This window comes from Nicotiana sylvestris, chromosome 11 (genome assembly GCF_000393655.2).
Source record: "Nicotiana sylvestris chromosome 11, ASM39365v2, whole genome shotgun sequence".
Classification (NCBI taxonomy): Eukaryota; Viridiplantae; Streptophyta; class Magnoliopsida; order Solanales; family Solanaceae; genus Nicotiana; species Nicotiana sylvestris.
Window position 1 is genome coordinate 76,883,716 of NC_091067.1, and position 13,770 is coordinate 76,897,485.

The 13,770-nt window shown below is 39.7% G+C and overlaps 3 protein-coding genes across 3 annotated transcripts; 2 read left to right on the top strand and 1 right to left on the bottom strand.

The window, feature by feature from the left end:
* Positions 1–475: 475 nt before the first annotated feature.
* LOC138881195 (uncharacterized) lies at positions 476–1,105 on the top strand. Its single transcript, XM_070161403.1, has one exon. The coding sequence runs from the start codon at positions 476–478 to the stop codon at positions 1,103–1,105; it is 630 nt and encodes a 209-aa protein (XP_070017504.1).
* Positions 1,106–1,637: 532 nt separating this feature from the next.
* On the top strand, positions 1,638–4,591 carry LOC138881196 (uncharacterized). The gene is made up of 5 exons (XM_070161404.1): positions 1,638–2,378; positions 2,972–3,160; positions 3,270–3,533; positions 3,768–4,149; positions 4,386–4,591. Exons 1-5 carry the CDS (start codon positions 1,638–1,640, stop codon positions 4,589–4,591), a joined length of 1,782 nt encoding a protein of 593 aa, XP_070017505.1.
* Positions 4,592–12,930: 8,339 nt separating this feature from the next.
* On the bottom strand, positions 12,931–13,434 carry LOC138881197 (uncharacterized). Its single transcript, XM_070161405.1, has one exon. The coding sequence runs from the start codon at positions 13,432–13,434 to the stop codon at positions 12,931–12,933; it is 504 nt and encodes a 167-aa protein (XP_070017506.1).
* Between the last annotated feature and the right edge of the window lie 336 nt (positions 13,435–13,770).

Genomic DNA, 13,770 nt, shown 5'->3' on the forward strand with positions numbered 1-13,770 from the left:
TTGAAATAGTAAAATCTGCAACAAAAGGAAGAAAGAAACAGTCCAAAGAGACTTCTACTGTTCCAGCTAGTGGAGTACAAACAAGGAGAACACAGTCCAAATCCCAAAACCTTTAATGGATGCCATTATATGGAATGTCAGGTCAGTAAATACAATACAAGCATTTGAAAGGCTGATTACAATGCACATGCAACATCATTTTGAGTTCATAGGAATCCTTGAGCCTATGCAACAGTCTCACAAAATGGAGAGGTATAGAGCAAGAATTGGTTTAGCACAGACTGTGGTGAATGTGTCAAACAAGATTTGAGCTTTTATTGATGAAATTTTTTAGGTTACTATTTTATATAACATGACTCAACAACTGACTTTGAGATTAATTCACACTGAAACACATGTTGAGCTCATCCTCACACTAGTTTATGCCAAATGTAATTGCATTGAAAGAATAGAATTATGGGGTACTTTGTATGTAATGGCATCAGATATGATAGTACCTTGGCTAGTTGGAGGTGACTTTAATGTGATATGGGACGAGGAAGAGAAGTATGGAGGCTTGCTAGTTTCTCTTATTGAAGTAGACGACTTCAGACATTGCATCAATACTTGCAACTTGACAGATTTGGGATTTAAAGGAAGCATATTTACATCGTGGAATGGAAGATCAGAGGAGGACTGTATATTTAAAATATTGGATAGATGCTTTGGCAACAATGAATTGCAACATACCTTTCTTGGATTGGAGATAACTCACTTATCCAAAATAGGATCTGATCACTGCCCAATGCAGATGAAATGTGATATAGAAACTCCTCCAATTAAGAAATCATTCAGATTTCTTAACTTTTGGACTAAGCATGATACCTTCAAAGATGTAGTCAAAGAAAATTGGAATGCAGATTTTAGTGCTAACCCTTTCTACATTTTTAACTACAAGTTAAAGAAGCTTAAGCAAGCACTTCCTATTTGGGGTAGAGCTACATATGGGGATATATTTCATAAGATTGCTATCCTAGAGGAGGTGGTTTTGGTTCATGAAAGGCAATTTGAAGTCAACCGCACACAGATGAATAGACAAGATTGCAATAGGTTCAAGCTGAAATGATTAAATATCTTGCTTTAGAAGAAGAATTATGGAGAAAAAAACTGGTATGTTGTGGTTCAAAGATGGCGATAGAAACACTAAATTCTTCCATGTTCAAGTTAATGGAAGAAGGAAGAGGCTGAAATTAGCAAGGATCCAGAATAGCCTTGGTAACTGGATTGAGGAGGAAGACTTAATAGCAGATGAGGCAGTAAAGTTCTACAAAGATCAATTCACTGAGAATGCAGTTCCTAATGCATTTGATATTCTGAATCATGTCCCTTCAATGGTAGATAGTGAACAACATGAGAGATTGATGGCATTGCCTACTACTGAGGAAGTGAAGAAAGCAGTTATGGGATTAAATGGAGACTCAGCAGGTGGACCGGATGGATTCACGGGTGCCTTTTATCATACATGCTGGGAAATCATTGAAGAAGATGTAGTCGGCATGGTGAAGGCATTCTTTTGTGGTCAGCAGTTGCCTAAGAGTGTGACACACACAAACCTGGTTTTGTTGCCAAAGAAAAAATAAGTGATGACTTTTGCCGACATGAGACCAATCAGTCTCAGCAACTTTGTTAACAAGATCTTCTCGAGGGTTATTCATGAGAGGTTGGTTGACATTTTACCAAATCTAATCTCAGAAGAACAGGCAGATTTTTTGAAGGGCAGAAGTATAGTCAAGAATCTACTATTAACACAGGAAATCATTACGGATATCAGGTCCAGAACAAAGGCAGGTCCAAATGTTGTGATTAAGATTGATATGACAAAAGCATACGATAGATTATCATGGCTATTCCTGACCAAAATGCTAAGGAAAATAGGATTTCCGGAAGCTTTTATTGGCTTGATCTTTGATTTGATTGGGAATAATTGGTACTCTATTCTTGTAAATGGTCAGCCAAAAGGATTCTTCAAGTTATCCAGGGGAGTGAAGCAGGGAGACCCTTTGTCACCAACTTTGTTCATATTGGCGGTAGAAGCATTGTCTCGAGGTTTGAATTCACTACACTCAAACCTGTATTTCTGTGAATTTGGACTACCAAAATGGAGCCCGAAAATAAATCATCTTTCCTACGCTGATGATACAATCATTTTCTGCTCATCTGATACTACCTCATTGAGACTTGTGATGGAGATATTACATGCATACGAAATATCATCTGGGCAGCTGGTGAACAAGGCCAAATCAGCCATATACATGCATCATTTAACGGATAATGAGGTGATTAACAAGGTTGAAAGGATTACAGGTATAGGAAGACAGGGTTTCCTTTTGACTTATCTGGTCTGCCCTATTTTTTACGTAAGAAGAAGGAGGGACTATTACCAGGGGTTAATCACAAAAGTTATGGACAAATTATAGTCATGGAAAGGCAAGCTACTATTAATAGGTGGCAGGACTGTATTGATTGCAAATGTTCTGCAGAGTATCCCAATTCATCTTTTGTCAGCAGTTAATCTACCAAGCTATGTGATCAACAAATTACACAACATTTTTGCAAAGTTATTCTGGAGCAACAATGTGGGAGGCAACTCTAGACATTAGGCATCGTGTACTAATCTTTGTATGCCTCTTGAGGAGGGGCCATAGGTTTCAGATCCCTACATGATGTACCAAAGGCACTCTTTTGCAAATTGTGGTGGAATTTTAGGACAAAGCCTAGTTTATGGAGTTCTTTTATGAGTCAAAAGTACTGCAAGAAGCTAAATGCAGTCATTGTGCCCTGGAGGAATGGATCACACATTTGGAGAAAAATGATAGAATATAGGGACTTGATTAAGTATTAGATCTATTGGAAATTGAGAATGGGATCAGCTCTATTTTGGTACGACAATTGGACTGAGTTAGGAGCTTTATATTTTCAACTTCCTCCATAGTTTGGTATTGATGAGGATATTCACAATGTCAATGATCTGGTAGAAAATGGTATGTGGAATGTGGAGAGAATTTTTGAGATTCTACCTGAAGATTTGGCACAACACATTGTGCAGAATATTAGACCATCTAACGAATGCAATGAGTTAGATACACCATTCTGGATGCTTGAAACAAGGGGATATTTTTCAGTAAAGTCAGCATGGGAATATCTGCGAAGAAGAGTCGATCCAAGATTAACTTATCAGAAGATATGGGTCAAAGGGTTACCTTTCAAGATTTCCTTTTTTTATGTTGAAGGTGTGGAAAGCCAAGCTGCCTCTAGACGATTTCATGCGCAAACTAGGATACTTCATGCCTTCTAAATTTTGGTGTTGTGCTGAACCTAAGGAGGAGTCATTAGTACATTTGTTTTACACTTCTAATGCAACTAGGATTGTATGGAGTTACTTTCTGAGGAGAGCAGGAATTGCAGTGGAAGAATTGACCTTACAACAGGCTATTACAAAGTGTTGGACAACACCAGTGATACAACGACTGAAGCCAATAATGCAGGCACTGCCAGTGTGTATTGTCTAAGAGCTATGGAAGAGGAGGAACTCATTGAAATATGGGATCGTGGTATCAGTCAACAGAGTAATTTATCAAGTATCTTCCACCATTCAAGCTCTAATGAAAATAAAAAAGCCTGGCATTTATGTCCTTCATAGATGGCAAGACATACTGTATACACTAGAAAATTATGTTCTTAAGTTAAGATGGGACAAGGTATTATGGGAGCTGCCAAGGGATGGATAGATCAAAGCTAATACAGATGGGGCCTCTAGAGGGAATCCTGGGAGGAGTGCAATAGGGATTTGTTTGAGGGATGATTGTGGGGATATAAGATATGCAGCAGGAAGAGAAATTAAGGAGGGATCAAATAATGAAGCTGAGGTACCAACAATAGTAGAGGCAATGACAATGTGCAGAGCAATGAACTTCAACAACATCTGGCTTCAAAAAGACTTAATGATGCTGAAAAACATCATAGATGGACCGTGGAAGACACCTTGGAATATTGTGGATGCAGTGGAGGAAATCAAAAGACTCAAAGAGGGGTTTAATTTCAAAGTATCACACATTTTTAGAGAGGGCAACAAACTAGCAGACCACCTTGAAAATTATGCTCTTGACAGTGGTAACATCGAGAGTCATGATTTCTGAGAACTGGATGTGTCGAGCAGGAGGTTGGTAAATGAAGATAAGCTACAATGTCCAAAATTGAGAATAAGAGTTGTAAGAAACTAGAGAAGGAAAGGGAAGAAACAAATGCAATTGATTATAGAGCCATAACATGCAATCACCATGCTTGAATCTTTACGGAGGAGAACATGGGGATAACCTTTTTCAATAATATTTTTTTCCTTTTTGCAGGTTCTAAAGATGTATTCATGTACTGTGTTATCAAGAAATCACCATTGGTGGTATTAATGCAGTGCATTCATTCCAATGGAAGGAACTTGCAACTAGGCAGTGATACAAACTATGGAAGATTCAACAAACAAGAGCAACATCAACTATTCTCATGCTGTATGGGGTTCATAAGGCTCATACTCAGAATTTTTGAGAGAAAGGGATAGATTGGAGCTGACCACATGGACACTCAAAGCAACAAGAACAAGAGAGAGGAACAACATCGAATTCTAAGATCAGGGTTCTTGAGTTCAAAAGTAACACACGTCCATTCGTCAATATGCCTATTGCAGACAATAATAACACAATTAGAGACAAGCTCTACTAAAGAAGAAAAGCACAAAATTAATCGTGCACTTGATTGGCTCAATGCATTGGTTATACAACCAGCATGGTGGAGAGGGCAGAAGTTCGGGGAAAAGCTAGGCATACAAAAGCTACCCATGCACTTTTTATACTTTTAATGCATGCTTGCTTCATTGCAAAGGAAATAATAAAGAAATAAACAAAGTGCAAAAGGGATCACAACAAGGCTGGAACTCACACGATCATTGGCATGCACAAGGAAGAATAGTTCGGCACTCGACCTCAATTCGCGTCTTGACAGTTGCAAAAATTGGATTCTCGATGACCTTTCTAGATGCTCAGCAATAACCTTCCACTTTGATTCAAAGGCATCCTATGTATTGAATGCAAGGAGATCAAACAAATTCTCAACAACAAAGATGAGGTCAAGCAGACAAGCGTACACAACATGCAGACAGAAAGCTGCAATGCTCGAGAAACATCACTACAAATCGACCAGATACTATGTTACTATGTTTTGGGATAAATTGGCACAAATAATGGGAACACAAGGCCAAGGAAAGGAGAGTCATATCAACAATAAAAGCACAGTTCTTTTAATTCACTATCAACAGCTAGATTTTACGCATCATATAATTAGACTACTTAATACTCATTTTGTGATACTAATGTGGAGCTCAAAACTCAACATTGGTAATATGTTCTATGTACCTATCAAGTTTTATTTATTTCATAGCATAAGGCTCCCGGACAATGGATTTTGTAACTTTAATTTGTATTTTTATTTTATTATTAATGAAAACTAGACCTAGGCGCTTTCCTAGCGGATTACCAAAAAAAATTCATATAGGGCAAAAATCACATGCTCATAGCTGCCCCTCTTTGCTCGGAAACACAGAGAGTTTTCGTGCAAAGATAAAGTGAGTAGAAACGAGCAATTTTTGCCCGTTTGAATACTCCGTGGGAAGCATTTTTTGAAAAATTTGACCGCACTCTACTTCCGAAGTTGCCTACATATCCTTGGCTATAAAGGAATTAGGTCAGTGTAGTTCGGGAAGTCTCGGTAGCTGGGACTACCATGAAGCTGTGATTTCACTATTGCTGCTGCTGCTTACTGAACTCCTTATTACACCATGAAAGAATAAAAGAATCTAGACTAAACTACGATCTATACGTTACAAGCATCCTATCTATATCTTCGAACTTGATCTTGTAGTTCTTGTTGCTTTGTTGACTTGTATTCTCCAGGTTAAATTCCTTTGTTGCCGACTTGAATTGTAATTTGAGATGCTTTCCCTTTTCTTCAGGGGGGCGCCTGACTGCTGAACTTGAACTGTCTTCCTTCGAACATTGATGTTTTCCCTTCGTTCTTCAGGTGGGCTCTTGATTACCAACACTTGCGCTACTTTTCCTCAAAACTTGAACTGCTTCCCTTCATTTTTCGGGTGGGATCCTGATTGTTGATCTCTTTTTAACCTTGTTTCTTCCCTTCATTCTTCAGGTGGGCTCCTGATTACCAACACTTGAATTGCCGCTTTGTTCTTCAGGTGGGCTCCTGATTACCAACGCTTGAACTGTTGCTTTGTTCTTCAGGTGGGCTCCTGATTACTGATGCTTGAATTGTTGCTTTGTTCTTCAAGTGGGCTCCTAATTACCGATAATTAAATTTCTTTGTTCTCCAGGTGGGCTCCTGATTACCAACACTTGAATTGTTGTTTGGTTCTTCAGGTGAGCTCCTGATTACCAACACTTGAATTGTTGTTTTGTTCTTCAGGTGGGCTCCTAATTACCGATGCTTGAATTGTTTTGTTCTACAGGTGGGCTCCTGATTACCAATGCTTGAATTGCTTTGTTCTTCAGGTGGGCTCCTGATTACCGATTCTTGAATTGCTTTGTTCTTCATGTGGGCTCATGATTACCAACACTTGAATTGCTTTGTTCTTCAGGTGGTCTCCTGATTACCGACACTTGAATTGTTTTGTTCTCCAGGTGGGATCCTGATTACCAACAAAATAGACAAAACAAAGAAAATTTTTTGCCCCAATTTAGTGGTTGGGCGCATCTGTGAGTGTTAACTGAATCATGTTACCAAATATCACTAAGAATTTGAAAGCTAGATCCCAATGGCAGTTTTAAAGCTAAATTATATCTTTTAAAGGTGTGACTTCCGCTAAATCTTGTTATCTAAGAAAATCTTAAAACTATGTCCCACTATTCAGGAGGGTCCTGAAAATAAAAAATCAAGTCTTATCTTAAGAGTGACAACTTTTACGGCTGAATTATACTACCCTACAATAGAACTTACGCTAAATCTTGTTATCTAATGGGAATCTTAAAGCTAAGTCCCATTGTTCAGGAGGGTCTTGAAAACTTCAAATTGAATCACATCCTAAGCATGAAAACTTCAAGGCCAACTTATATTCCCTCAAGGTAGAGCCTATGCTAGATCTTGTTACTCATGAATGTTTTGAGTTTTAACTAAGTCCCATTTTCTAAGAGGGTCCTAAGAATTTATGGTTAAACCTGTTTGGTACTTGCTTTTCCTTACAGAGGGTTTCTCCGAAACAAACAAAATTTCCTGCCCCTGTTTCAAATCAAAGAAAAATCTTGTCAGTTTAAAATGTGGTGGTTAGTTTGTGGCATTCTTGTTGAAGGTGGTCTCTCTGCTGTCGTGTTTTGCTTTGACTAGTTTCCCCAAACTGGCCAATAATTATTTGACTTTATGACTAATCCTCAACCTCAAGACCATGGATGACCTGAGTGCTCCATACCCAAACCGTTGTTTTACACTTTCGACCTTTCTCTCATGGAATCACTAAACCATTCCAACATTAGAACTTTCACCGACACTTTGTGTCCTACCTTAGATCATACTATCTTTGGCATGCTTTGGCCACACTGCGCTTTGTGCAATTTTGGAAGTTGGTAGTGATCTTTGAAATCCTTTATTATTGGCTTAAACACAATTGATATTGAAAACATCTTATAGAAATAAACCCGAAAGAAATGAAATGCAATGACTTTGAGGGTTAGGAATAAGGAAGGAAAATCCAAAACTGGATGGTTGTTTGAAGGGGAAAAGGAAAAAAGACTTATCTGAGTGGAGAAGCTGGTACTAATGATTATGACATGCACTTCGGTTTAATCGGTCCAGTCTATCCAACCAATCAACTTTCAGTTGTCGTACTTTATGCCTTGAGATCTTCAAAACCCAATTTCTTCACCAAAACATTGACCTTGTTCGGCCTGCAGTGCCCTGAAGGGTTTTCACCAACAAACCCCTCTCATTTGTTCATCTCTCAACTCACTTTCGCCTTAAGGTGCCCGTGAGGGTTTTCACCAATAAGACTCTTTCATTTTTTATTTCTCTTAGCTTTCATCGCCTTACGGTGCCCATGAGGATTTTCACCAATAAGACTCTCATTTTTCATTTTTCTTGCTTAGACCGAAGTGTTGCCCTTGATATGAATCACCTCTATTTGCTTGACTTGGTATCTCTCGAACACTGATCGGAAGGTATTTCTTTCGACCGTAATGTGGGCTTTTGGATGGGGTTAGAAAGAAAGGATATCAAAAAGGCTGAAAATAATTCGAATGGGTTCAAAATTACAATTTTTGGGAATCAGATTTCTTACAACAACCACAACTTTCTGCCCCAATTTCTCTGCCTGTGACTTTTAGATTTTTATTTTGATGGGACCGAACCGTGAGGCTGCCTACGTATCCTTAAAAGGAATCAGCTCGAACGTAGTTCATGTCATAGGTATTACTTTGTTGTTGAGATTTTTCTCTTTCTTTTCTCTCTTTCTTTTCTTCTCTTCTTCTTTTTCTCTTATCTTTTTTTTTCTTTTCCTTTACTTATCTTTTGTGCTCCTATTTCTAAACTTTGCTACTTATTCCAAAAGAAGGGCATGAAAGGAAATAAATAAGGCTCAAAGGGGTAACAAAGGATAAAGTGTTTAGATAGCAGAACAAAATGTCTTTGTCATTCCAATCTTCAAAACATGCCAAGTACAAACAAACACAATTCAAACCAAAGAAATCATACATAATATCTTTTGACTGCATCAGAATTGATATCCATATCTACACATTTGTCTTCTATATCTGTTAAATACAAAGCACCATTGGACAACACTCTCGTCACGATGAACATCCCCTGCCAATTTGGGGCGAACTTGCCTTTTGCTTCGGCGTGATGTGGCAGGATGCGTTTCAATACTTGCTGACCCACTTCAAATTTCTGAGGACGCACATTCCTGTTGTACGCTCTTGCCATTCTTTTTTGATACAACTGGCCATGACACACTGCTGCCAATCTTTTCTCGTTGATCAAACTCAATTGCTCCAGGCGGGGTTTGACCCACTCATCATCATCAATCACGGCTTCAGCAACAATCCAGAGGGATGGGATTTCAACTTTCGCAGGTATCACTGCTTCAGTGCCATATACCAACAAATAAGGAGTTGTACCTACTGAAGTACGAATAGTAGTGCAATAACCCAACAACGCAAAGGGCAACTTTTCATGCCATTGCATGGAACCTTCCACCATTTTCCGAAGTATCTTCTTTATGTTCTTATTGGCTGCCTCGACTGCTCCATTCGCCTTGCGGCGGTATGGGGTGGAATTAGGATGCATAACCTTAAACTGCTGACATACCTCTTTCATCAAATTACTATTGAGATTAGCACTATTATCTGTGATGATTACCTTTGGTATCCCGAACCGACACATGATATTTGAGTGAACAAAATCGACCACTGCTTTCTTGGTCACAGACTTGAAAGTTTTAGCTTCAACCCACTTGGTGAAATAATCAATGGCTACCAGAATGAACATGTGCCCATTGGATGTTGCTGCCTCAATTGGTCCAATGACATCCATGCCCCAAGATACGAAGGGTCATGGTGCAGACATTGCGTGCAATTCAGATGGCGGAGAATGAATCAAATCTCCGTATACTTGGCATTGATGACATTTGCGCACAAAACTGATACAATCTCGCTTCATGGTGAGCCAATAATAACATGCTCGGAGAATCTTCTTTGCCAGAACATAGCCACTCATGTTCGGTCCACAGACTCCGGAATGTACTTCGGTCATGATGGTCGTGGCCTGTCTAGCATCTATGCATCTTAACAACCCAAGATCTGGAGTTCTTTTGTACAAGACTCCTCCACTAAAGAAAACTCCACTTGCCAAATGATGAATTGTTCTCTTTTGATCACACGTGGCTTGTACTGGATACACCCCCATCCTGATATACTTCCTGATATCGTGGAACCACAGCTCACAATCAAGTTTTTCTTCCACCATGTTACAATAAGCATGCTAATCGCGGACCTGAATATGCAAAAGGTCAACATAAGACTTATCTAGATTATGTAACATTGACGCTAGAGTAGCCAAAGTGTCGACAACTTCATTATAGATCCTTGGAATATGCCTGAACTCTACTGATCGGAACCGTTGACAAAGATCATGCAAACATTGTACATATGGTATGAGTTTTAAATCCCGTGTTTCCCATTCTCCTTGAATCTGATGCACCAGGAGGTCCGAGTCTCCCAAGTCCAAGATTTCTTGGACACTCATGTCTACAGCTAACCTCAAACCCAAAATGCATGCCTCGTACTAAGCCATGTTGTTGGTACAGTAGAAACGAAGTTAAGCTGTAACAGGGTGGTGATGCCCTATTTCAAAAATAAGTACAACTCCTATCCCAACGCCTTTCATGTTAGCAGCTCCATCAAAGAAAAGTTTCCAACCTGGATTTTCAACCTGCTCCAACTCGTCAATGTGCATCACCTCATCATTAGGGAAATAAGTCTTCAAAGGTTCATATTCTTCATCCATCAGATTCTTGGGCAAATGATCGGCCAATTCTTGGGCTTTCATCGCAGTCTGAGTCACATAGACGATATCAAATTCTATGAGCAAAATTTGCCACTTTGCGAGCCTCTTTGTGGGCATAGGTTTCTGAAAGATATACTTTAACGGGTCTAAACGAGAAAGGAGGTAAGTAGTGTAATATGACAAATAATGCTTCAGCTTCTGTGCTACCCAAGTTAGGGCGCAACATGTCCTTTCAAGGTGAGTGTACTTAACCTCATAAGATGTGATCTTCTTGCTGAGATAATAGATGGCTTGCTCCTTCCTGCCGGTGATTTCATGCTGACCCAACACACAACCAAATGAGTTATCTAGGACCGTTAAATAAAGAATCAAAGGTCTCCCCGATTCTGGTGGGACCAACACAGGTGGGTTTGACAAGTACTCCTTTATCTTATCAAATGCTTCTTGACACTTGTCTGTCCACTTGACCGCAGCATCCTTCTTCAACAGCTTGAAGATAGGCTCACAAGTTATCGTGAGCTATGCAATAAACCTACTGATGTAGTTCAATCTCCCTAACAGACTCATCACCTCAGTCTTGTTCCTTGGAGGTGGCAATTCTTTGATAGCTTTGATCTTTGACGGGTCCAATTCAATACCTCGATGGCTGACTATAAATCCCAGCAGTTTTCCATATGGAATGCCAAATGTGCATTTGGCGGGGTTAAGCTTAAGATTGTACCTACGAAGCCTCTAGAAAAATTTCCTCAAATCTCTGACGTGGTCAGACTGTTTCCTGGATTTTATGATCATATCATCCACGTAGACCTCGATCTCCTTATGTATCATGTCATGGAATATGGTCGTCATTGCCCTCATGTAAGTTTCTCCAGCATTTTTCAAACCAAAAAGAATGACCCTGTAGTAATATGTCCCCCACGGCGTGATGAATGTCGTCTTTTCCGCATCTTCCTTATCCATTAAGATCTGATGATAGCCCGCATAGCATTCCACAAAAAGACCCAATCTCATGCTTGGCGCAATTATCAATCAAAATGTGGATATTTGGCAGTGGGAAGTTGTCATTTGGACTTGCCTTGTTGAGATCATGGTAATCAACACACACTTTGGTCTTGCCATCCTTCTTTGGCACAGGCACAACATTGGCTAACCAAGTGGGATATTGCATGACCCGAATGACCTTTGCATCAAACTGCGTTGTGACCTCTTCTTTAATCTTCACACTCATGTTGGTTTTGAAGTTTCTCAGCTTCTCTTGACTGGAGGGAGTGCCGGGTCAGTGGGCAATTTGTAAACCACCAAGTTAGTTCTTAGAAGTCATATGATCATGCAAAAATATCTTTGTATTCAAACAATGCTTTAATTACCTCTTCCTTGATTTGCGGTTCAAGATGGACACTTATCTTAGTTTCTCTAACATTATCTGGGTCCCCTAAATTGATTGCTTCTGTATCATTCAGGTTAGGCTTGGATTTTTCTTTAAAATGGCTTAATTCTTTATTAATCTCTTTGAAGGCCTCATCCTCATCATATTCTAATTCATCATCACACTCTATTTATTGAATTATTATTTCAGAATTAGATTGACTTTTAAGACTGGGCCGAAGATTCCTCGTGCATGTCATATAATTGAAACCAGCATAAAAAGAACTGTACAAGGAAGAAAAGAAAAACAAAAATAAAACTATCAGGAATGATGAAAAAGGAAAATTGTATTTCATTGAAATTAAAAGATAACAAGGTTTATACATCCAAACGGACGGAACATAGAATCTGAAGTAAAACCCTATAATAATCCAGATAAACTAAAAGAAAATCAAAGCAAACTACCAAAACTCCTTCCGGGTAGGGAGAGGAGTAGCCTTCCAATTGTTAAGCTTATCACTCGGCCCAACAAACTGCACATCTGCTTTTCTAGAACCTTCTCCAACTTCCACCATGTTCACATCGTCGAACAACCTCTCGAACCTTTCAATTAACTCTTCATCAACGCCAACCACATAACTGGGAATTGTTGTCACTAGGCATTTCCTAGCACCAGGCTTGACAAATGACCTGGAGAATTGTGGGAGAGGCTTTGGAAGGGCCCACGTCCTCGGTTTCAACTTTCTAGCTTTTTACGTCTGCGGCTGTGGGTTGGAATCCCAGACCAAATGTACCCAAGTTTTTAGGGAGAGACACCGGTTGTATGATACCCTGCAGGGACGCACCCAAACCCTTACCAGGCACAAAGCCATTTTTCAACATTTCGAAGGCCACCATGACTGATGCGGTGGTTACCTTTGGAATTGGAATGCATTTCCCTTTTGTAATTTTCTTAACCGACATTGTTTCAAAAACCTAATAGATGCAGGGCCCTTTGTCATCTTTGACCTCAATGAACGGGACAATGGCATCACTGTGAGCACACAAATTATCCTCTCCATGCACAACGATTTCCTGTCTATCCCATTCGAACTTGACCATTTGGTGCAAAGTGGACAGGACTGCTTTGGCGGCATGAATCCAAGGTCGACCTAACAGTAGATTGTAGGAAATGGCTACATCCAGCACCTGGAACTCCATGGTGAATTCAACCGGTCCTATTGTCAACTCAAGCACTATATCACCAACTGAATCTTTCACTCTACCGTCAAATTCCCGAACGCAGATATTGTTTTTGTGAATCCTCTCATCATCCACTTTCAACTTGTTTAGAGTAGAGAGAGGACAAATGTTTGCACTGGAACCATTGTCAACCAATACCCTGGTAACCACGAAATCTTCACATTTCACTGTAAGATAGAGGGCTCTGTTGTGTTCAGTACCTTCCACGGGAAACTCATCATCGGAGAAGGTGACCATGTTCACCTCAAATATTTTTTTGGCGATCTTTTACAGATGGTTTACTGAAATTTTGTCGGGAACATGAGCCTCGTTCAGAATTTTCATCAAGGCCCAACGATGCTCGTCTGAGTGGATTAACAATGACAACAGTGAAATTTGAGCAAGCGTCTTTCTTAACTGCTCCACGATGGAATAGTTTTGTACCTTCATTTTTCTCAGAAACTCATCCGCCTCTTCTTCAGTTACTGCTTTCTTCACTAGAACTGGGTTATCTTTGGAGGTTTTAGCTTTTCTTAACTCTTCCGGGGCAAAGCATCTCCCCGAGCGGGTTAATCCATGGGCCTCATTGACTTT

Excerpts from the sequence above, each read along its gene's own strand:
- LOC138881195 (XM_070161403.1), top strand. The coding sequence starts at position 476 with ATGGCATCAGATATGATAGTACCTTGGCTAGTTGGAGGTGACTTTAAT.
- LOC138881196 (XM_070161404.1), top strand. The coding sequence starts at position 1,638 with ATGAGACCAATCAGTCTCAGCAACTTTGTTAACAAGATCTTCTCGAGG. Across the intron at positions 2,379-2,971 it reads GTTTCCTTTTGACTTATCTG|TTTGGTATTGATGAGGATAT; the intron begins GTCTGCCCTATT and ends CTTCCTCCATAG. Across the intron at positions 4,150-4,385 it reads AAATTATGCTCTTGACAGTG|GTTCTAAAGATGTATTCATG; the intron begins GTAACATCGAGA and ends TCCTTTTTGCAG.
- LOC138881197 (XM_070161405.1), bottom strand. The coding sequence starts at position 13,434 with ATGGTCACCTTCTCCGATGATGAGTTTCCCGTGGAAGGTACTGAACAC.